General features: G+C 44.3%; 1 protein-coding gene across 4 annotated transcripts; it reads right to left on the reverse strand.

Annotated features, from left to right (window-relative positions):
- Positions 1-547: 547 nt before the first annotated feature.
- Positions 548-18,833, reverse strand: ppp2r3b (protein phosphatase 2, regulatory subunit B'', beta). Of its 4 annotated transcripts, XM_084023041.1 has the most exons (15): positions 18,661-18,832; positions 17,836-18,194; positions 7,901-8,086; positions 7,250-7,353; positions 6,526-6,628; positions 5,180-5,254; positions 5,010-5,096; positions 4,279-4,435; positions 3,712-3,760; positions 3,540-3,629; positions 3,282-3,457; positions 1,960-2,078; positions 1,774-1,883; positions 1,216-1,262; positions 599-693 (listed from the first exon to the last, which is right to left on the reverse strand). In XM_084023041.1, the coding sequence occupies exons 2-14, from the start codon at positions 18,172-18,174 to the stop codon at positions 1,244-1,246; spliced, it is 1,614 nt and encodes a 537-aa protein (XP_083879167.1). In that variant the 5' UTR covers positions 18,175-18,194; positions 18,661-18,832; the 3' UTR covers positions 599-693; positions 1,216-1,243. The 4 variants fall into 4 exon arrangements, with proteins under 4 accessions (XP_083879165.1, XP_083879168.1, XP_083879166.1 ...); XM_084023039.1 differs by lacking the exon at positions 1,216-1,262 and having other exon boundaries at positions 548-693; positions 18,661-18,833; XM_084023040.1 differs by having other exon boundaries at positions 551-1,262.
- Positions 18,834-22,823: the final 3,990 nt, after the last annotated feature.

A 22,823-nucleotide genomic window follows, 5' to 3' on the forward strand; every position in this document is an offset into this window, starting at 1 on the left:
CAGCAGGCTCGACGGTGGCATTTACGCGACTTCCTCATTTCAACAAAACGACCACGAATTAATTTACAGTTTTATAGAAAAAACCTTTCCGTTCCGATCACTGGAATGTAACATTAGCCAATGACTTCAGATGATAACGAGCTCCGAGCCTGCATCGAATCTACAGCGTTTTCCATCCAGGGAGATCCAGTGTTTATAAAGACGTGATGACTACAGCACTGAAGGCCAGATGAAATTAACACCTGCACCCCAAAAAACATAATTCACTCAAAAAGCGCTACGTGCACAAACACGACTTTCCCTGCGTTGCCATGGGGACGATGAAGCAAAAAAAAAGAGGCTGAAGTCAGCTTCATGATGTTGACGTAAAAAAACACCTGCTAGAAAAAAAAGCAGAACTTCACAGCTTCTCCTTTCACAAGATACGGTGTCCGACCTCCGACCCCACCGCCGGCGTGGTGAAGCGCTCGCCGTTTTCCCGGGAACCAGCGAATCTCCGGTGGAGCCGGTGTTTCTGGGAGCGCCCAGCGCTCAGCAGGCGAGACAGGAAACAGTCATTCGAAGTCATCCTCGTACTCGTACTCGTCCAGGTCCAGGTTGCAGTGTGGGCTGGGGAACTCGAAGAAGTGTCTCTTTGTCAGACCCAGCTCGCTGGAGATGTGCTGCCCCAGAGGGCTCAGAGGGTGATCGTACCTGAACGCACCGAGGAAACGTTCAAGAAGTTAGCTTCTTCACAGAGTTAGAGCAGATCAGTGCAACCACAGAACCACCACTAGCCGGTTAGCTTAGCACAAAGATGGTGAACCCCTGCTAGCGGGTTTTAAAGCCCACTGGTGTTATATAGCTCGTTTAAGTTTAACCAAGACTGTCCAGCAGTTAGAACACTTTGGTTTTTATACAATAAACCAACAACATATAAAATGTTAATGAACCAGTGAGCTTCAGAGTTTTTAGAACCGTCGACAGAGTCAGGCTAACGGTTTCCCCCCGTTTCCAGTATTTGATGCTAAGCTAAGCTAACTGGTGGTAGGAGAAAGGTATCGATCGTTTCTTCTAGCTCCGGGCAAGGAAGTGAATCAAGACAGGAGGTTTTCAACTGGAGAGAACACATGCAAGGCATGGATGGTGATGTTTCTTTGGGAGAGGAAGGATAAAAAATAGGACTGACTCGGAGAGGAGGAGGAGGAGGAGCTGCTGGTTCCCTGAGTGTCTTACCTGCTCTGGTGAGCAGCCTGTCTGTCTTTTAGAAGTCGGTGGAGTTCCTAAAACCGCCACACAACATGCCTGTCAACAGCCTCATCTATCACTGACTCGCTGTCCCGGGGGCTCTGCTGCTGGACGACACACCACACTAAAACGTGTCCTGCCACCACATGTCCAAACGTCTGCAGCGTCACATCACACTCATCGTCACCACGATACGTATTTGGGATCACAAATAGCTAACACGGAAAGAATAAAACTGATTGGAAGTCACAAAAGAGGGAAAAAAAGCAATAATGTCCAACTTACTGTGCAGGAATAACTATTAAAACAACTGTCAGTGATCACATGATTAGTTATAGTGTTTAGCCTCCATCTGCTGTGAGTTATTCTGTGATGACATGAACACATATTGTCTTCTTTTTTTAAAATATGATCTGTTTATAGTATAAAAATGGGGAGAAAATAAAAAAAGAAAACTAAACTGGAGCAGGAAAGGAATTATTATTCTCCGTTTCATTTAAGCACAATTCACAGCCAGTTCCAGCGGTTTAATAAAGTGGGACTCACGCGTCGTTGCACTGTTCGTTGGCGGCGGCCTCCTCGGCCACCAGGTTGTCGTACTCCTCGGCGGCGTATTTCTCCCAGTCGGAGATCTCCTGGCCGTCCGTCTCCACCTCCTGGAAAAACAAGGAGGAGTCACGTGATCGGTCGTCGTGACGGGAAATCGTCGTCTACAGAGTCTCCGTTTCGTACCCTAATGACGGAGAACGGGTCCTTCTGCTCGTAGTCCAGGTACTTCTCGATGTTGAAGAACGTGTCGAAGAAGACGTGGGACAACTTGCACCTCTTCAGGTCCCGCAGAGTGATCTTACCTGGACGGGATGAAAACAGATGATTGGAGGATTTAGGAGGTTTGAATCAGCTGACTCGCTAAATGTCAACTTTTATTAAGGTTAATTATAAATGTGATCTTTTTCTCTATTAATCAAACCACAAAACGGCTGGGCCACGATATTTAAAAAACTAAAGGCTGCGACAAATTTGGTTGCTTTTTATTATTTATTAATCTGCCAATCAAATGTATCAATTAACCGACTCATCTCTAAAAACGTCTCCCTGTCAAGTTATTTTGGTCGAAACACCAAAAGACGTTCCAATCAGAAAAAACACAACAGAACAGCATATTTTCAGATTTTGATTTATTTATTTATTTTAATCGGATCGATGATAGATAGAAAATGATTGATTGCGATTGATCCAAACACTGTTTTGCAGCTGGTGTGTGAAATCTGGAATAAACCGAGCTGATTTTTAAACATCTTAGAGTGTTTTTAGCCTCCTCATCTGCAGCAGCTGCTTAGAAAGCTCAGGGCTTCTGACAGCAGAAGCCCGATCACCTTCAGGTTTAATCCTCCGCGGCTTGATGTCTCATACCAAGTTTTAAACCCAGCAGATAGTCGTTAACGTGTGTGATTTCTATGTCTGCAGCACTCAAGTCCCCGCTTTCTGCTTTTGAACGAGCCGAGGAGAGACTCGTGATTGAGAGGATAAAGTTCGGCTTTTCAGACGAAAAACTCCGCCAGACTCTGATCTGGATTTTACGTTATCAAACGTAACGTCTCCATCTACATCGCGCTGGGAGTTCACGGGCTTCACGAGATTTACGTGACGTTTTAACAAACTTTCACATCTCTTAAAACCGTTAAGAGTTGAGCCATCGGGACGGACCAACGAGCGTTCGGGGGGGAATCGTCAGCCTGCAATAAGAAGTTGTTACGTCTCATGTTACGCCGCATACCACGGGGTCGCCGAAGGGTCACATTCTTGCTGCGGCTATCAATACTGAACATGCGTGGCCTCCGCCGCCGGCTAGTGTCTTCTAAATGGCACGGCGGGGAGGAGGCTAAGTGCTGGAGGGGATTTGTTGACAGTGTGGATGACACCAAGCAGCTGGCACCGGTCATCCATAACGGCGACCTCAGCTAATCATCCACGACCCCGCCCTCGCAACCTGTTACACAAAAAGCCTGTTAGGACTCCGAGGTGTGCATTTATGATTGTGAAACTTGACCGACCTTCGACCTCGGGCTTGACGAGGTCGAGCATTTGGCAGAGGCAGTCCTCGAAGGGAAGCGGGTCGATGGCCATGGTCTCCAGCTTCTGGCACTGATCCCTGTAGAAGTACTCCAGCTCGTACATGCTGAGCACGCCGTCCCCGTCCAGGTCCATGCAGCGGAACCAGTACTCTATACTGGAGACAGCAGATGTGCACGTGAGGCTGTGGAGAAACCAGGGGGGGAGGCGGTCGCCGTGGCAACAGGGAGTCCACGTACCTGGTGTCCGTCTTCTTGTCCTCCTCGGAGATGAGAAACCAGACGAAGTCGGCGTAGCTGAGCCGCCCCTCCTTGTGCACCTTTCTGTCTCTGGTGGAACGGATCTCACGGTTACTGCTGAAAATGTTCTTCTTCTTCAAATAAATAATGGCATCCTTTAAACATGGCTTACCTTGTTACTGTTCCTGAGAAAAGTCTCTCAATCATCTTATGGGAGATGGCTGGAAAAACAGAGCAAAGAGATAACTTAGAATCCAGACCGATGGAAATCACTTATTCACGACACGTGTAATCCATTCTCCTGGACTTTAAATCCAAACTGGCTACAGTAAGACATCTTTTTTCTCTCTCAATCTCGACAACGCCATAAATCCTCCGGTCATCACATTTTGACCGTACAGCGGTAGAAATCCTTCCAGACGTGGCGTCATCCGAGTATATATGCTGCTCTCTTATTGATCTCGTGTCTCATTTCCCCTCCCTCACTCAGACATCAACCAGGAACATGTGGTGTGGAGAGGGCTTTCTTTTTTTGTCTGACTATGCGTTTTGTGTGTGTGAAAGAAAATAATATTGACTAATGTTGTTGTTGTTGTTGTTGTTGCGTGTCGATTCGGCTTACCGACGGCCGTCAACCAAAATGCCGGAAGCTTAAAGGAAAGTTCTGACGACTCGACTATGAGACACGGAGTTCATCCAGATACAGCAGATCAGTCTGCAGAGAGGCATGCTGGGGCACCTTGGTCGTTGTGCTGCTCCAGGTCCTTCTGGTCGATGTACAGGTCGTGGTCGGTGTCTAATTCCCAGAACTTGCAGTAGATGACGTAGAAGTGTTCGTAGGAGAAGAACTCCGTCAGCTGGTTCACGTCCTCCTCCTGCTCCAGCAAAGCCAAATTCTGGGACCGAAGAAACAGTTAGGGTCACTTTTTGTGTTATTAATAATCAATATACTCCTATAATTTAAATCATACTGGAATCACTTTACATTCAGTAAAGAAACAAATGTTTTGTTGCATCAGATACGCAACTTTTCTTAGTGAACATCCTTTTTACTGAAAAACAATCTTTAATAAGATAATCATGAATCGTATATTTAGATAAAGGATGAATACATTTTAAAAATGTGTTTTTGTATCCTGACATCTTTTACAAATGACTTATTATTATTTTGATAATTCACCACCATCTGACTCATCTGTTTGAATTGGTTTGCATGTATTTTGCCTAGTTGGACGACGCTGCTTCCCAGATTCCCACGATTAATTTGATGATGTTAATAATGATAATAATAATCCATATATTATTAAGAGTGAAAAGAAGATATCAAGTGTTTGTATATTAGGCTCGGCATTCAGCATGAATTAAAACGTGTGATGTCTGGTGTGTTTAAAACATCCAATAGATTTTTAAAAGGAGCAAAAACACAGATCATACATTTTTACAATCGGAGGACAAAAAGTAGTCCCGTACCTGCAGAAAGTTACTCTTCCTGAGCTCAGAACACGTTATTTTTCCAGTCCATGAGCGGTTCACATTGTAGAATATCCTCTGAACCACCTGAAACACAGCATTTAGAGTTAACAACTGCTCGGCTCCGTTAAATGGAAGTGTTATTACTTTCCCGTGCTGCGGCGGCGTACCGTGGTGATGTATCGGGAGTGAAAGTCTGGCGCCTCCTTCAGAAAGGCCAGGCCTGCGTGCGAGTTCACCACATCCTGAAGAGATAAAGTAGAGTCAGCTCTACTGCCTGTCTGCCCCCATTTCCATAACAAACCCTTCAAAACTTAAACGGACACAAATGCAGAGGAGCGGCTCGATGACACGCCGCGCCGACAACAATAACAAACACGCGAGTTCAGTCGGATCCCGCCGTCGCTTTCACAGGCGAGTCAAACGGCGGCGCACATGTGCTTTCTTTTTGGCAGCCGGGAACACATGACATTCAGAGTAGGCATTTAAACGCACGCGTATTCAAACATTCAACGTTGTCAGTGTGGATCTGCATCACTCCGTCCTGCCATATGCTTGAGAGACCGTGCTGTGTGAAGAATTTAAACGCTCCTTTGAAGGCAGAAAACACTCGGTCGACCGCTTTTCTTTTCGGGATGAGTCTTTCTGATTTGACAGCAGAGAAAAGGCCAGAGACGACTGCTCTTAACCTTCGTCGTGCCATAAAGTCACAGGGGGTGTGCTGCATTTCAAATGAACTGGAGCTGTATTCTAGCCATGAACCCCCCCCCCCACGCCCGCGTCTTTTCTTTATTCCACCTTCCCCTTTTCCACTGGGGGCAAAGAATTGTTGACATAAATGCGAAGGCGGCGATGAAATTAAAAGGCCTTATTTCAGGGCAGCCGTCGTGCCTCTTTGACTCTTAGTGTGAGAAATTAAATCATAGGAGAAACACATAAATCACAGGGCACAGGAAACGGGCGGGGACAGTCAAATCTACTCCACTGCAATCCGCCTTTCATTCATCAAAACAGTCAGAGGCCATTCGCCGGGCGCAAACCCTACAAATTAAACGCCGTGTGCCACAAGGCATCTCTGCCGCTATGCTAACGGGGCGGCGACGCCGCATGAGAATGAATGGGGTGGGGGGCGGGGCTTGTCAGAGGGGATGAGAACACAAAGCAGCAGGTCCACATGGTGAGACTGACCAAACCGCTCAATTTATGAAAAACAATCCCATTAAGCTGCATCCAGAATTTGTGGGATTCATTATGCTGCTATAATGTGTTACGTTTCCATGTCCGTGGGTTGATTTCTGCTGAGCCTGCAGTATTCCACCCCTCTGTGTTCCCGGCCTCCAGGAACGTCCCTGAATTAGTCCGCCACCACATGAGAAAGCACAGCTCCGGCGTGGCGTTTAAAATTAAGTCCAGTTTGCACCACCACGAGCCAACGCCAATTTCTTTTTTGCCACCCCTGCGTTGCCAAGTCCCCCCCCCCCCCCCCCCCACTCCCTGGGTGTGCTGCAGCCGGTACCTGCAGGAATGGAATAAAGTCGTCTTGTTCCAGGTAATTACAGCCAGGCTTGGCCAAGAGGTGCACGAATTTCGAAGCGTCGTCGTGACAGGTCTGCAGAGTTCTGGAGAGGAAAAGAGAGAACAGATGGTTGCAAGGTTACTCCCTCTTTTTGCTCTTATGTTCCCTCTATTCTTTTTTTTTTAAATCATTCTTTCAAGAGCACGAGTTTTGAAATTGTTCCCGTTAAAAAAGTGCCAGCGCAGGTATAATGCATTCTGAAATTAGGATTCTGAATCGCTGCCTGGTGATTATGAGTGTTGTGACGGGGGGGGGGGGGGGGGGAATAATGCGAGGGTCTCTCGTCTAAGAATGACTCAGTCATGAGCTGGAGTCGAAGGCCAGGTCTGTCCGGTCCTCCCGGGCCTCGAACATTAACACAAGCCCATCGCACACAACGCCATTCAGCACGCAGCGAGGAAGAGCCGCCGCTACAAAAGCCCCGCGGACTTCCTTTCAATCGCACGCAGAAAAACATCGGATGGATGTTTTCCATTCAGATACTGTGTGTGCAGCGACTTTTCCCTCGTGAGCGTTTGTGAGGCCTTTTGTGATCAATGATTTGGGGGTTTGGAAGTGAAAAGGAAAATGTCACGATAGCGGCGGGAGAGCGAGTGGTCATCATTGTTCCGAAGGAGACTGTGTGAGGAACAGCCAGTGAGAATAAGAGCAACCATTGTCTTACTTTCTCCACATAGCCACGAACTTGTGAACGGACACGAAGCCGGTCCTGTCGCCTCCAGCCGAGCAGAACAATGGCATCTTCCAGTAGAGGGGACACTCACAGGCCTGGGGGGGTAAACAAAACCTTCATAAACAAGCAGCATTGCATCACTTCAAGTCGGGCTGAAACGCCATTTCAACGGTATGTCCATCGCATGGTGATGCATTTCAGAGTGAAACGGGATTGAAGGCCGGGACATAACGTTTGATCGTTGAAAAGATGTGCTCACGACCTTGTAAAAAGGTCATTGGTTGGTACCAGCTGATGTTCCAGGAAGAAAAAGATGTTGGATTTGGATAAAAAGATGCAAAGACATTTTTTTTTTTTGTAAATTTGTAGCGGCTGATCTAAAAAAAAACATTTTTAATTTCAGCTCGAGTTTAAAGACCTTGAGGAAACCCAGCTGTCAGTCAGGTTCCCCTCAGAACACTCTCACATTCCTCAGGGAGACGGAGGCCATATTTTCCAAAGAGGTTGATATAAAAAAACAACTAAATATATATTAAAAAAAATCAGCAAACATTGGTGAAGCCGGGAGTGAAATGGCACTAATGAATATAATTTGCTGGGTGGCAGTCGAAAAACCTCCCTGCTACAGAATCACATTCTCACCTTGGCGACGTTCCCCATGTCCTCAATGGTGGCCCTTTCATTTGGGAATTGGGAAAATATTTTCTCAATTTTGGAAATGAGGCCGTCGATGTTGATGTTGGCTTGGGGCCGGCCCCGCGGGAAGTAAAACTTTGGAATGCTTTCACTCAGCGCTGTGGTGACGGGCTCCTCCGTCCTCACCTGGGCCTGAGACAAACACACAGGGACAAACTGTTAGCCGCCCACGCTAGCACAGGCTAACACCTTTCTTTATGTTATCGCTGCCACTTTAACCACACCTCTCCACATCCCCGAAGCCCATCAGGGAACAGTTGTGACCAGCAGTTAGTAGTTCTGCTACATACTTCCCCCCTTTAATAGATCGTCATGCTGTAATAAGTTTAAAAATAATACGTCATGTGACATTTATGTGTGTAGAATGCTTTGACTGACAATCATTTTAAAGCCGTGACCGACCTTGCAATGTCCTTTTATCAAATTATCTGTTCAAGAGTCAGGAATGTGAAGAGCTAAATAGAACAAGATAATACTAGAGACCGCTGAGGACAGAGTTTATAACTATAAATAACATCGATATACATATATATGGTAATCTGCCAACAGATACAATGTATGGTCGAGCTGTAAACAAAGTGGGATCTCTAAACAACATGAGATATGGTAACGCAAGACAACCACACATTTTAATTACTTTTAATGCTATTGTGATCCATTTGAATATATTTGGAAATGATATATTTGGAAATTATATGATAAATAAATACCGACCGGATCTTTAATAAATAAAATATTTACATAATACATCAATAAATCCACAGATATTTTGAGAACATTGAAGGAAACCACATTGAAAATTCTAGATAACATTAATTTCTCCAGGAGGATCATGTGATCCGTGGGCGTCCGTGAGTGAGTGTGTGCACCTCTGTCCGTCCGCGGCTAATCTCACATTCTGCAGCAGCAAACCGCAGAATATTTTGGGGTTGAGTTTTGGCTTCGTGCTCAAGGACCTTGGGTGGTTGGAAGTGACTCAAAACACCTTTTATTGCACATTTTATACTGCCGGCGACTGACTTCTAACTGGCAGCTCTAAACCGGCCAGTAGGGGCCGCTAGTGCATCTCTGACCCCCCCACCCACCCCACCCACAGTGAGCTGTGATTCGCTACCACGGAAGACAGCTTGGTGAGTATAATTTTGGTTTTGGCATAACTGTATATATATTATATGAAGGCTTTCAGCCAGCTGCCTGCATTCATTGCTGCTTGTTTTTGAATTGAATGAAGTGTTTTCTCATTTATTTATTTTTTTATGCGTAAGGCAACATCAGGCTTTACTAAAATATCGCTAACCTAACTTTAACAGGAATAACAGTTCAAATGTAAACCTTTTTAACAAAAACAAATGTCTTAAATAAAGTATAAAATATAAACATATAAAACTCAGTTGACCCAATCCAGGTGTCCAGTCAGTATCGGCCCGAGGATTGATTATAGGCAGGTAGAAGACTTAGAGGTTAGAGGTCAATGACAGACCTGGAGACAGAAACAGGGCCGACATGTGTGTGTTTGATGTTTGAACAGCAGGTTCAGGGTCTATAAAGATATAGGATATAAAGCTGAGCTCCATTTAAAAAAAGAAACAAAAAAAAGAATACATCTTTAAAACCTTCCAATAGGTCACAGCATGGAAACATCATAACCCTTCCTATTAAGTATAACAATGACGATGACATCATTTGGGATGGGATGATATAAGATTTTATCCCAGATCGGGACAAGAAAAACCTTCTACAATAAGCTAATCGTGGTGAATTTTCATTATCTCGATATTCGCGAATATCGTCACGGTTGTTAAAAGAAGACAGGAAAAATAATTGTAACTGCAGGGAGACGTTATGATTTATTATTGCTTGATTTTCACTATAATTGATGTTTACTTAAAAAAAGTGTTCTCTCTGTGAGGCAATAGGCAATTTTTGTATGTTTATGTGCCAGTTTTAAGCATATTTTGATAATTATCGGGATAATATTGTGAATATTTTGGTCAGGATAAGCGTGGCAGGAAATCTGCGTACCATCCCATGTCTAGACCATAATCCAACCTCGGGCCTCCGTGTCTTTATGTAATGATAAATCCAAACAAGTATGATGTACTAAACCGACCGGCCGAGGCTCAGCTGACAAACTGAGAGGAGATCATGTTCATTTACCCGACTGTCAGTGAAGCGCTGCACACAATAAAGCCAGAATGCATTAGGATCAAAACGCTGTTATGCTGTAGATAGTAGCCGCTTACTATAAACAGCTTGAGTCGTCATCTCATACCCAAAGACTATTTACACGACTCAACAATCTGCTAACCGGATCAGTCTCCGTGCCCTTTAATAAATCACAAACAGAACAGAAATATCCAGATAAAAAAACACCATCTTGTTGTATTTTGCTCTGACATGTTCGACCAATTCAACACCATGTAGATTTGCCAAAGCCTACATAGAAGCATCAGCGGTACTCTGTGTATTTGAACCTGACAGATAGTAAATGCTGCTGATCCTCCTGCTCTCCTCCGTCCTGAGTGTTGGTGTCAGCCATGGCTATAAAAGGACATAAACATCTCCCGTCGCCCTTGCCCAGCACCGTCCCCTTTTCTATCTCTCGCTTCATGCTAACCGCTAGCAGAGCTCTTGAGCACAACCCGCTAAGCCCAGTGACATTTTGCACATTCGCCAGGAGACGTGGCCGAGCAGAAGAAGACACGTCACCCGGTAACCACGGCTCCTATTTCTCTGTACACATGAAGAAGCCTTCCCTGAAACGAGGATACGATCGCACAACTGACACATTGTTGTATGACACGGTAGTGTGCCGGCTCCAACAGCTCCTGTCGTTTCACTTTATGACGGGGGAAGTGGTTACTGTGAGGAATGGGTACCACTACTGGAATCTTATCTCACACGTTTGTACGAATGCAAAACTCAATACCAAGACACGAAGCCCACAAATACCAGTCCACATTAAGAGCCGGGCCGCTGGCCGACAGGCCTGTGATCGAGGGTACACTCATACACAACACCTGCCTGTCCTTGCTGGAAGGCTCTGAGCCTCTTCTTGAACCGAGAGGGCAGAACAAAGTCACAGCCGCGAGCCAGCAAAGCCAACTCCTTCCTCAGGTCAGGGTCCTGCCGCAGAGACAGCTCCCTCATCCTCATCCTCGCTCCGGACAGGACGGGGGAAACATATACACGCCCACGACGCTCGGCGTTATCCTCCTCGGACGGTGTGGATCTCTCAGAGCCGATGAGCGGTGTGAGAGCAGCAGTGGAAGTCCTTCTGTGTCCCTGTGATTGTCCTCTGTCAGAGTGGGAGCCTCTTAATGCGAGGGAGCAGCTGCCACTGTGACGCTCTCTCTCCCATTCCAGATCTGGTCGTACAATCTCAGCGCTGCCTGCCTGCCCTGCCCCGCTCCGTCCCGGGTCCACATAGCATGCACACACGTGCACACGTTACGCTGCACTGGGGGGCCCTCGCCTCAAAGCTGGCGAGGAGATAAGAGGACGGCGGGGGGGTGTTTGTGTGCGGCAGTGCATGTGTGGGATGGGAGGGGTGTTCGCAATGGATCTGCCCTTTCCAGTTTGCATTCCTTAGTGCTCGTGGAAGGTTACGTAAAGAGACAGAGCTGTTGTTGCAGCTTGCAGCAGCCTCAGACGCCAGTCAAGGGATGCAACCCAACTTCAGGCTTCCTTCCTGAAAAGCTCCCAACACAACTAAATGCTTCAGAGAAACTTTGCTTGCGCTCCGAGGCCGTGGAGACGGAGACCCCGCTTCCTTCGGATGGTACATTTAAGACGCTAATGGGACAATTCTATAGTAAACCCCCCACCCTCCGAAGTGACGGGATATAATATAAACCACATGCCCACATCTGTCACTAAATCTGCCTGAGAGTATAAATAACAAGAAAAATAGCATCTAAAATAAACCTAATGAGGCACTGGCAAATAGAGAACACAGCCACGGTATGACAACTTAATAATAGATAACAGGAGTGCAGGTCAAAGAGATACATTCAAATATTCTGCATCTTATCTTAATGGTGGTCTTTCTTTTGCCTTCCCCTTGCAAGCTCGGGCTGCCAGCCATTCCACATCTTATTATAGTTGATGGGTAATAGAGAGAAGGGGGGGGTGCATGTCAAATTCAAAGAATGATGACCGAACAAGCCTGTGCCTATTAAAAGCAGCAGTAAGCACTGTTTGGGCAATCCGAGAAACTAGATCTGGACAACAAGGGTGTATCTTTAGTCCTCAAACAGACATCCGTTTCCGGTTGCCGCCGCTGTCCCGGAGTGATGGCAATTACATCAATTCGGCACAAACGTGCTGATCTAACGGCTCAGGGGTTGCCTTCACTGTACGCAAGGAAAGCCCAACGCCTACCCGTACACGCCTGCTGATCCACATCAGTATGCCTATGTAAATAAACACGCAGTTCCCTTAATGTTATTGTTATTTTTACACAGAAAGTGAAAGCACGCCCCACACTATTTTTAGATGGCGGGATCACCAAGTCCACTGTTTTTTCCCCTTCCAATGGTTTCTGCTCAAACCCGGTTCCTGTTATCGTCCACACAGGACACGCTGCACGTGCTTGATAAGCTTGTTTGTGTGATGGCTTTTTTTTTTTTTTTTTTAAACACAGACTGCCTTTTTGTTCCCTGCTCATTAATTCAAACCGAATATGTAAAAGGAGAGCACCCAAACAAAAAATCCCCCTGGTAGATCACACGAAACTGTCAGCTCACACTCTTCTGTCCGATCTTGTGTCGCATCGACAAAAAAACAGAGGTTTCACAACGCAGCGGGGATAATGATGTGTTTGTTTGCTCACGGTGGCGTTTTTAAAATCAATGCACACATGTTGTTAACAGCAGGGACTGAGAACTAACTGAAGCTACACAGATGAAGGGCGACCATAGATTCAAAACCCCCAATCCGGGACCCTTAAGTGTACCAGACACTTTCATGCACCGCTGTATGCTTATTATTTATCCTATGTTGCTTTCTGGCTGTCTTAATGTGATTGTTTTTTTGTTTTGCATCATCATTGACACTGATTGACTGACACAGAAAAAGTGGTGGGACAGAACAGGATCAACATCTATGTTGACTCACCAGTCAATGCAAACTACAGCTGCTGACTGGTAACGTTAACATGAATACTAGCAAGCATGGGTTGAATTCTCCATCACCAAGGTCAGAGGTCGTATGTTCTGTGTATTTATGTGAAAGTTTAAATCAGAACTATTGAAAGCATGAGGTCATTTTCATCGTGGGTCATTGTAATGTACAGTAGCAGAGGTACTTGTCTTTCACATGTCGTCCCAGAATACATTTTCATCCTTTAATTTATAACTCAGTGACTATGGACGGGTGAAGAAGTTAGAACTCCCAGCGGTCAGACGACTATTCACAAGTTGTCGAGGTTGTATTTTAGTTAAGCTTCAATCAAAATGGCATTCAACGCTGTTATTTTTAAAGCGGTGTTGTTCGGGGAGACAAGGGCAGACAGGCAAACAGCGAGAGAGAGAAATATTACAGGAGGGTGGGGCACACTGATTAAAAACTCCCTGGAGGGCTTTCCCAAACTGTCAATACGTGCATACACCGTGTCCCACAAATAACTCTGCTCAGCCGGCTTCAGTATCAGCGGTACGGACATGACTGAACCAGTCGGGTTCTCTGTTGTCAGATTCTGCCTTCAGGTGTAGAATCTACAGGCAGTGGGACGATATGTTGGTATCGGTATTAAAACTCATCAGCCATCGTCTGATGCTGATTTAGAACCACACGACCCCGTGACCCTGTGAGGTTTTTTCCGTCGACAGACTGATGGAGGTCCGACATCGCACGTACCACAGCACATCCACACAGAGGTGACTCAAACCTCATGACAGAGCCACAGCTGGTCGACGGCGTGGGTACGGAGCCAAGCGCTGCCTGAGAAAAAAAATCCAGAAAGCTCCGATCCAATCCGCCACAATCGGATGTCTGAGACGGGGATTTTGGGATTCATGCGAACGCGGGCCAAAAATAGGCCCCTGACTGACTGACAACACGGCGGGGCTCCGGGAAGGCCAACAAGCAGAACATGATGTTAGCGGATCAGCTGGCTTGCGTAAGAGGAATAATGCGAAAGCAGTCGGGATGATGGGGGTTGGTTTTTGGAAGATCTGTGTCGTCTACGTGGCACCAGAAGTGGAGCAAAGGGTCACAACACTGAAGAACCCCCCCCCCCCAGTAGTTACTTAGTATTGAAGTAACCTCGGAAAGAGACCTTTGACCTATTATCCACAAGTTTACTGAGATGATATTTAACATTTATAATGGAAACAGACTTCTGTTTACTTCATATTTCAAGCGATGCGTGTTTGGAGTTCATACATATTATCTTTAATAACTTTATAATGAAAACGAAGTGGCACAAGTGACAAGGTCAATTGAGTGAAAGAAAATCTCGTAAAAACTGGATTAGTATTGATATATAAACTGGATTAGTATTCTGGAAATGCCTCGGTGAACAGCCACACATTTGTTAGAGCGATCTCACGTAGGTCAAACGAGTACTCGACGAAACCCAAAGTTAGCAATAGCACACTTTGTTCCCAAGACTCCAAAATAAAAAGGACTGCGGAGTTCAACACCTGGTTCTCTCTGACAGGTCCGGCGGCCGATAATGTGACCCAAGACCCTTTGCTTCAAATAGCCTCAATGTTGCTGAGCCTAACCGAGCGCGTTATAAAAATACATCTTGTGAACCTGCGATCCTAAATGCAGACGCCTCAAACTACCTCTTCTGGTCTGTGTTACTGGAACTATTGAGGGTCTCTGTGCACCCTGTTGCATTCATAACCCAGGGGTGATGTTAGGTGCTGAGCTACACAGCTGAGCTCAAAGCTAAGCTATAAGAGGAAGCTGCTATTTACTGAACGCAGTGTAAAGAAAACGTATCCATGACAACAATGAGCCGCGTCGAACAGAAGTTTTTTCAGAGAATATCGCAGCGAGGATGAATGTGCTGCCACGCCTCATCTCACTGGCAGAGTTCTGGGTATGTAACGCCAACACAAGGGAGCCGAGGCTATCTATATCGGTGTCTGATGTCAAAGTCACACCAGCTGCTCCAGGCCGCATCAGGCGCGACATTAATTGAATTTTTTTAGTAATCCTCTGAAGAATGCATCTGTACGCAGGAATTCATTTTTGTTCTCTCAAAATAGAAGTATTACTTTAAAGAACTTGGAAATCCCTTTTAATATTGAATGACGGTGCGGACGGTGCGGTGCTGGAGGAGTCAGAGTGTTGGCGTTAGGGGCCAACATCAAGAAAAGTTAAAATCTGTCAAAGCTCTTACTGCACCACAATAAGGGCTCATATTACAGCAGGAACGCTCTTAAAAAACTGCCTTTTACATCCTTCCTCCTGTGTTCACACTGTTTTGCAATGAATCATTTCTCATCAGATAACAGGCCATGGTAAGTTTGATTGTATCTTCACCTTGACCCAAAACTAGTGGATGTTAGATTTTTATGCATTTTAGTTGAGCTCCATTTGTCCGAAGCACTTTTGAAAAGCTTTGCTTCCATTTTTCTAGTTGATTAAAGTGACATGCTGTATGAGAAATCTACAAAATCTCCTGTGGATATGAAGCTTGAAAAAAAATCACATTATGCAAATTAGTGATGGGACGATATAGGATTTTATCTGGTACCATGTTAAAACACATTCACAAATATTTGATTGTTCATTATCTGGATAATCGTAAATATTGTCCGGGTGACAAAGCTGTCTAGCTACATTGTTTATTTGCATGCATTTATTTATGCAGGGAGACCTTAAGATTTATGATTATTTGATTGTTTTCACTAGAAAAATAAATTAATCTGTGATGCAATACATTTTTTTGTTGTGTTTTTAGCATCTTTCGATGATTATCGGGATAATATCGTGAATCGCAATTATTTTGTCTGTAAAAAATTGTGACATGAAGTTTTCAAATTGCCCCACGCCTATGCGAGTTATGGAACAGCTGTTCTTTATTTTTGGACTCTCTGTAGTTTTGTAAACCTATGCAGGCCGGGTATAGTTGTCTGTATTACACAAGTGCCTTGCTGTGAGTCTGACATTGGGTCTAGCTCTCCAGCCCGCTGATTCAGTCAGAGAGGGAGAGCACCACTTGAACGCCTCCTCAAACCCGTCTTTAGCATGTCAACAGCATGTGGGAGGCGGAGTCTCTGAGATTGCGTTGCCTCCAGTTTGTCTGGCTGTCACCACACTCGCCATGTTCACAACTTATCATCTTGACAAGAGTCCTTGAACATTTAGAGTCTTTGAAACTGATTTGTGTGGTTTAATGTCTCGTACACATCGAAGCATACGTCCTATTTACTGTACCTGGAGACATAGGAAGATCCTCAGCACACAGACTGAAGGAGTGACCAGAGGGCCAGGGATAGGCTAGCTTCAGACACTCCCACCACTCATACCACACTAATTCATGGGCGAGGCCTTAACATTTGGAAAGTATTTGACTAATGATCACTACATACTGTATGCGGCCTACAGACATGGAGGCTCCGCTATGATAGTGGAGTGGGCAGCCTCTCACTGCCTTTGATCCTATAGGCCGCTCAGCAGCCTCTTGTGGCCAGCCTGGGAAAATAGACCTTGGAGGGCACATTAGGGCCGTGTTTGAGAACTGAAATTTGTAAACGGTCAGGAAGGACTAATTAAATTGATCAAAGCTCCCCCGAGTGTAAGATTTGAAAAATCTCCAGATTTAGGGAGGCGTTGGTGTTAAAGAGACACTGTAGAAGACGGCAACTGGTGTTGCTACCAACGTGACAGATGCCATAATCACATGGGAAAAAAAAAAAGATCAAACATAAACTCTGCTCATTTACAACTGGATATTCATGCCATGTCTGATGAGGTGCAAACTTTCGGTTGCACTGCAGGTGCACTTGTTAGCACATAATCTTAAGCAGTAGTTACTTCTAGTCCTTTTTTCAGAGCAGACATTTTTGGCCTGTCATGACAGGAAAAGCAGAGGTGTTACTATAAGGCGTTGATGTTGGCTCCATTCTATTCAAATATACCAGAAAGTACGCCAGCATGCAAAAAATACCAGGACGCTGAAAAAGACGCAGCTTAAATGGGGCCATCATTAAATGTAGACCTGTTTTTTGTTTGGTAACGTAACATGTTATGTTTCTGTGAAAAAAAGCCAACTGGCAACGCTTTTGTGCAACCTTGTGGGTTGATACACATTTTATGGTTCCCGGTGAAGTGCGTTCAAGAAACTCAACCTCTAAACTCCTTTTTGCAAGTGAAACAAGTCCTCATCTCTATCGTCTTTGTCTAAGGAGAGTTAACAAACAAGTTTTCATTGCCATTGTTGAGGCGGTTATTAACTTAGCTTAACAAGAATGGAATTAATTCCAGGCTATTACACTGGAGGTGTTCCCGTATAAACTGTTAAATGCGGTTACAGAAACACAATATGACCATTTGAATCTCCGTGATGACGATTAATTGGAGCTATCAAATTAAACAAAAAATCACAAAGTAATGACATATGCCCCCCCCGCTCTGCCTGAACCTGAGCTCTTACTGCTAATACCCGTTGCCAAACACACATTTCGCAACACGCCCTGAAGTCACATGTACCTCAGGTGGCTCCATAAAGAAGACTGAACGTTTTGGGACACACCTTGTGTTGGATGTCATGTAACAGCACATGAAAGCCCCGTGGCCTGATCTCACATGACCTCTAAATCTGGTTTAAGCCTGTTTCATAAGAGTTTTGAATTATGTTCATGGACTGCACGCTTAAGAGAAACACAATGACAAATGATTGTTTTCAGTGGACGACTTGCCTTTTTTGTGCTGATGGACCGCCGTAGCGCTCTGCCGTTGGGCCCGGTCACTCTGGTGTTACTGCTGCTGCCCGAGGGGAGGGTACCGGGAGACGTGGGGCTGCTGGATGGAGTACAGAGGGCGAGGCGCTTCTTCTCTGCCAGGTTCCTCTGAGACGCCACGCTGTCACCCAAGCTCCTCTTGTTGTCCTCCCTGCTCACGTCGACGTGCTGTCCGCTCTTGATCATGTCAAGATAACCCTTGAGTAGCGACTGTGTGTCCGTGTCGCTCAGCCAGTTGAGGAACAGCTCGTCCACCTTCATCTTGAGTACCGGCTGGAGGACTGGTGGTGACGGCATTGTGCTGACTGTGTCTGTACCTGTGTGTGAGGAATTAAACACATCACATCACTCTGGCTCCATCCATCACACACTGAACACGTATCCATCTGCATGCAGCTGACCCAGGTTATTGTAAACACAGTGGCTCATATGAAACAGCTTGGGGGGTCAGTCGTCCTCGTTTTGTGTACACTACATAAACACGAGCTGTATTGACATTTTTTTTTTTAGCGCGAACCGTCAATGCCTGAAGCCCACAGGCAAAAGTCAACATGAACCCATATTGAGCAAGGTGACGTTAGCTATGTTTTGTAGAGGAAGTACAGCTGCTTAAAGGCCAGTATTTACGTAGCCAACGTCACTAAGACCACCGTAACACAGCAAAGAGGAGAGCTAGATAGTTGATATTTGGCATTGGATCATTCTAGGAGCATTAGCTTACGATCGTATTGGGCTAGCACAGCGTTAGCATGCTAGCGTTAGCCGGCTAATCAACGTACCAACCTCGGGAGTGAATCCAAAATGCGTCGTTGTGACCCTACGTTACTTCCGTGAAGTTGCCCGCACGTCTGTTTACCTGTGAATTACAAAACTAACGCGGTATCTGCGGCGTTCATTTCGCCGCCGCCGCCAAAGAAGAAGAAGAAGAAGCAGCACTGCTACCTTCTCAGGCTCTCGTTCCCCTGGTAACCACAACGACGAGCTAACGCGAGATCTCGGCGGAGTGGGGGGCGAGAGTTCGTCAGCGCCGCCGCCCACCTGTTAAAAGCTGAAGCCTGCTTCTCTGCTCGTCTTCGGCAGTGTTTTGAATTTCGCCGCCGCGTCGTCGTGTCTGCTGCTCCAGTCTCCTCCTCGTTGTCAGACCCAGAGCTCAGCGGGAGGAATATTAACCGTAGGAAAGTAAAGGTAGCAAAACGGCGGTTTAAAGCGCTCCGTTTCCGGTCCTGCATCAGAAATCTCCCGCCAGTAAAAGCAGTTAAGCGCGTCAGTAAGTATAACTAAATAAAGTACTGATATTTGCTGCAGAGTGGCCCCCTGACAGTGTTACTACTAATACTAATATACAAGAGTTGTCAAAAGTACACATGTATTATACGCAAGTAGAAGTACACATACTTGTGTTCAAAAAACACTTATTTACTCAAATAAAAGTAAACAAGTACAGGCCCTGAAATGTACTCAAAGTAGAAAGTACAAAGTATCCCTGTTTTTTTGCAAGCTAAATTAATCTTGTGTCAAATTTATAAGAAAATAATTGAAAGCATTTAAACTAAATTAAAAGTAAAACAAATAATACTCAAGTAAAAGTAGAAGATACCTGAAAATTCGACCTAAGTACCTCTGATTGCTACTAGACCTACTACTTTTAATGTTGGACATTTAACCACTTAAAATATTGTTTTATTGTGCAATTTAAATCTGTAACAAGCTGTTTTAGTTTCTACATTTATGTGTATTTTATGGTCAAATCTTAATCTTTAAAGTAGTTTCAAACTTTAAAAAATAGTAAATGACCTGAACGTTTTACTTAAATACAGATATGTAGTAGTTAGTACTTAGTGACATCCCTCCTCTGCATACGTCCATCATGCATAAACACTACAGAAAGGAAACTTTGTATAAAGATAAGATGAAATAATCCTTTATTAGTCCCACAGTGGGGACATTTACAGGCTTACAGCAGCAAAGAGAATACCGGTAGTGCAAATAACAAAAACCATGATATTATTCTGATAGTCATAAAAAAACACACGTTTAAAACGCTTAACAAGGCACTACAACAAATAGGCACTATTTTTATTAGTGAACGTCCTTTTTAGGGAATGTCATCTTTTATAAATGTATCATAACTCATAAGGGTTGCCTGCATAAACAAAGGTTAAATAATCTAAACATATTAGTGTTAGTGAGCTTTAGGATTATCCCAATAATGGAAATTCACCTGGATCAAGGCGTCCTTTATATGACCTTGCTAAACACAATCACATTCATACCTCATGATGCTGCATCCAACGTCCCCGTACCAAAATGACCGCCTACGTTTTTTTTTTGTCGACTCATGATTGATTGCACAATCTAGATTTGAACCAGTCATCACAGCGGCGGCTCGTTTCCAGGAAACGAGTCCTGTGTGTTGTTCGCCGTATCCTCTGGTGAACTCCATCCTGACTCTCGTTTCTCTCCTCGTAGAAAGCAGCTGTGGGTCCGATCACCTGGTGTGTGTGTGGAGCCGGACGTCCTCATTGATTACCCCCCCCATCAGCACCCGGAGAGGTCAGTTTAAATAATCAGCACCATATTTGACACCAGGGGACAAAAAAACAATAACATGTTCATTGCATGCATACTTAAGAGATGAAAAACACATTTTCTTTTGTTTTTTTGAATCATTATTATGCTGTCGCCGACATGTTCCATGAGAACGACTGAAAGGGGTTTAACGATCACAGGGTCAGGAATTAATGGTACAATAACAGAATTATTTTCACTTAGGCAAGCGGCCGCCACCAAAAACAACAGCTTGATTACTCCCCGTCTCCGTGAATACACTGTTACTGGGTAATTACACTTATTATGCAGGCAACATAACAAATTCAGTCTAGACGAATTCAAACGACTGATTATAGACCTAAACATAACATTTTTTATTTATCATGGAATTTATTTGTTGCTTATTCTTCTGTTTTGTGACCATTAATGCAAATAAAGAAAGCGTTATTTCTTAGAAAGTTACCTGGCGCAGACGTAACCGGTTATATGTTGTATTTCTTTGTGTTTTGAAGGACATGAGGGACACCTATCAGCCCGACTTCTATCTCATTAATAACCGCATCCAAAGAGCCCGTAGACGTGTTGTAAGAGCACGGTGTGGTGGTGAGAACATTATTGACTGAACCCTCCTGATTGCTTCCCTTGATAACAAATCAAAATCTGAAACATTCAAAGTTGTGCCGAGGCCCGGCGTGTAATGAGAAAACCTCTTTGTTCTGTGTTTTAGAGCCCTAATCAATATCAGAAAACCAGAAAGGAAAAAAGTGAAGGTCTCGAAACTTTAAACTTTGCAACTTTTCAGAGAGTAATTACAGTGTACAAATAGGATTTTTACCCAAAGCAGTGTGCATGTTTTTTTTGTTGTTTTTTTTTTTTTTTTCACGCCTTGAAGGACATTTCAAAGGTTTGGCCGAAGCTGAAACCACAGGGGGACAGCTGGTTAGCGTAGGAAAGTGTTAGTGAGGAGTTCATGTGTGCAGCTCTCCCTTACTGCTGTCAGCGATGCTACACGGGCGCTCTGTGAAGTAGGCAATAAGCAATCTGCTCTAATAAGGAGAGTGAGTAAAGTTGAAAGTGTTGTGTTGCAGCTCTGCTCGGCGGAGAGTTATTTGGACCGCGCTGTTAGTCTTTGCACATAATAGAAAAGGCAACGGGCCACGGCTGTTCTAAGTTTGTCTCTCGCATTCTGCAAGTTAGACGCAACTTTGTTCTCCGTTTCTTGTTTAAATAAACACATTGGAGGTTTTTTATAATCGACTAAAGTGCATCAATGAATGGAGGTTTTTTCCCGCCTGAACGCATCTCTAAACTTCCGGCTTTGTGGTAAAATAAATTCAAACATAGATGGATGGTTTTTAATTGGTTAAATGCTTTTAACATTCAGACAAAATGTTCTCCCAGATGGTTGTCGTTGCAGAAAAAGGTTCCTTTGATTCCGATCCAAGACGTCATATATTCTCCGAGTGATCCCCGCATTGGTCCATACACACTTGGTGCTTTTTTTATAATTAAACCCCTCCGTTTAAATCAGGAGCATCACACAGTGACGTTTTTTTAGTTTTTTTAAGCTCACTGTTTTGTGATAAGACAAATATTCAAACGTTGGTTTAATCGTTTTAACAGTTTAAAAAGAAAAAAAAATCCCAAAGAAATAAAATTATAAAGATCAAAAGTGCACATGAGGTTTTGACATCTACTCTGGAACGCCGTCGTGAAAATGTAATTTAGGTTTTCACGTGACGATGTCGGGGGATTCTCATCTTCTCACATATATATACATATACATATATATATATATATATATATATATATATATATATATATATATATGATAAATAAAAAGGTTCTGTGGCTTTTTAATGCTTTCTCCCTAAAACAAACTGTCACTCACTGTTAGATAAACTAGTGTTTCCTCGATTGTTCTGTCTTTAATGGAAACACAATGACTGAGATAGAACCGGGACTTTCTGTGGATCTGTTTAATCCTCAACATTTTAACTGTTTGTTCACTAATCCAATCAACATTCCCTGCTGACGCCAGATCAGTGAAGCGACCTCCACTGTTGTTTTAAGGTGGTACGTATGGACCTCATGATATCTGAGGAAACAAGTGATATCGGTGTCGACTTCGTCCTCTTTTCATCCTTTTCTTCCTCCTCTTCTTCGTCTCTTCCTCTCCAGACTCTGCAGAGAAAAAAAACATTCAGTTTCTGCTTTTGAATCATCTGATTCTCATACTGTTGTTTTTTAAATAGTGTATTGCACTTATGACATGGAAACGATGTTGACGTGTCTAATAGACTTTCCTATTAAAATGTCGTCATGAAAACCTTTAAAACCGACCCGACTCTTATGAATAACTTCTCTCTTATTTCCAGTTTTCATAGTTTCTGTGA

The sequence above is a fragment of the Eutrigla gurnardus genome (assembly GCF_963514095.1).
Source record: "Eutrigla gurnardus genome assembly, chromosome: 12".
NCBI lineage: Eukaryota > Metazoa > Chordata > Actinopteri > Perciformes > Triglidae > Eutrigla > Eutrigla gurnardus.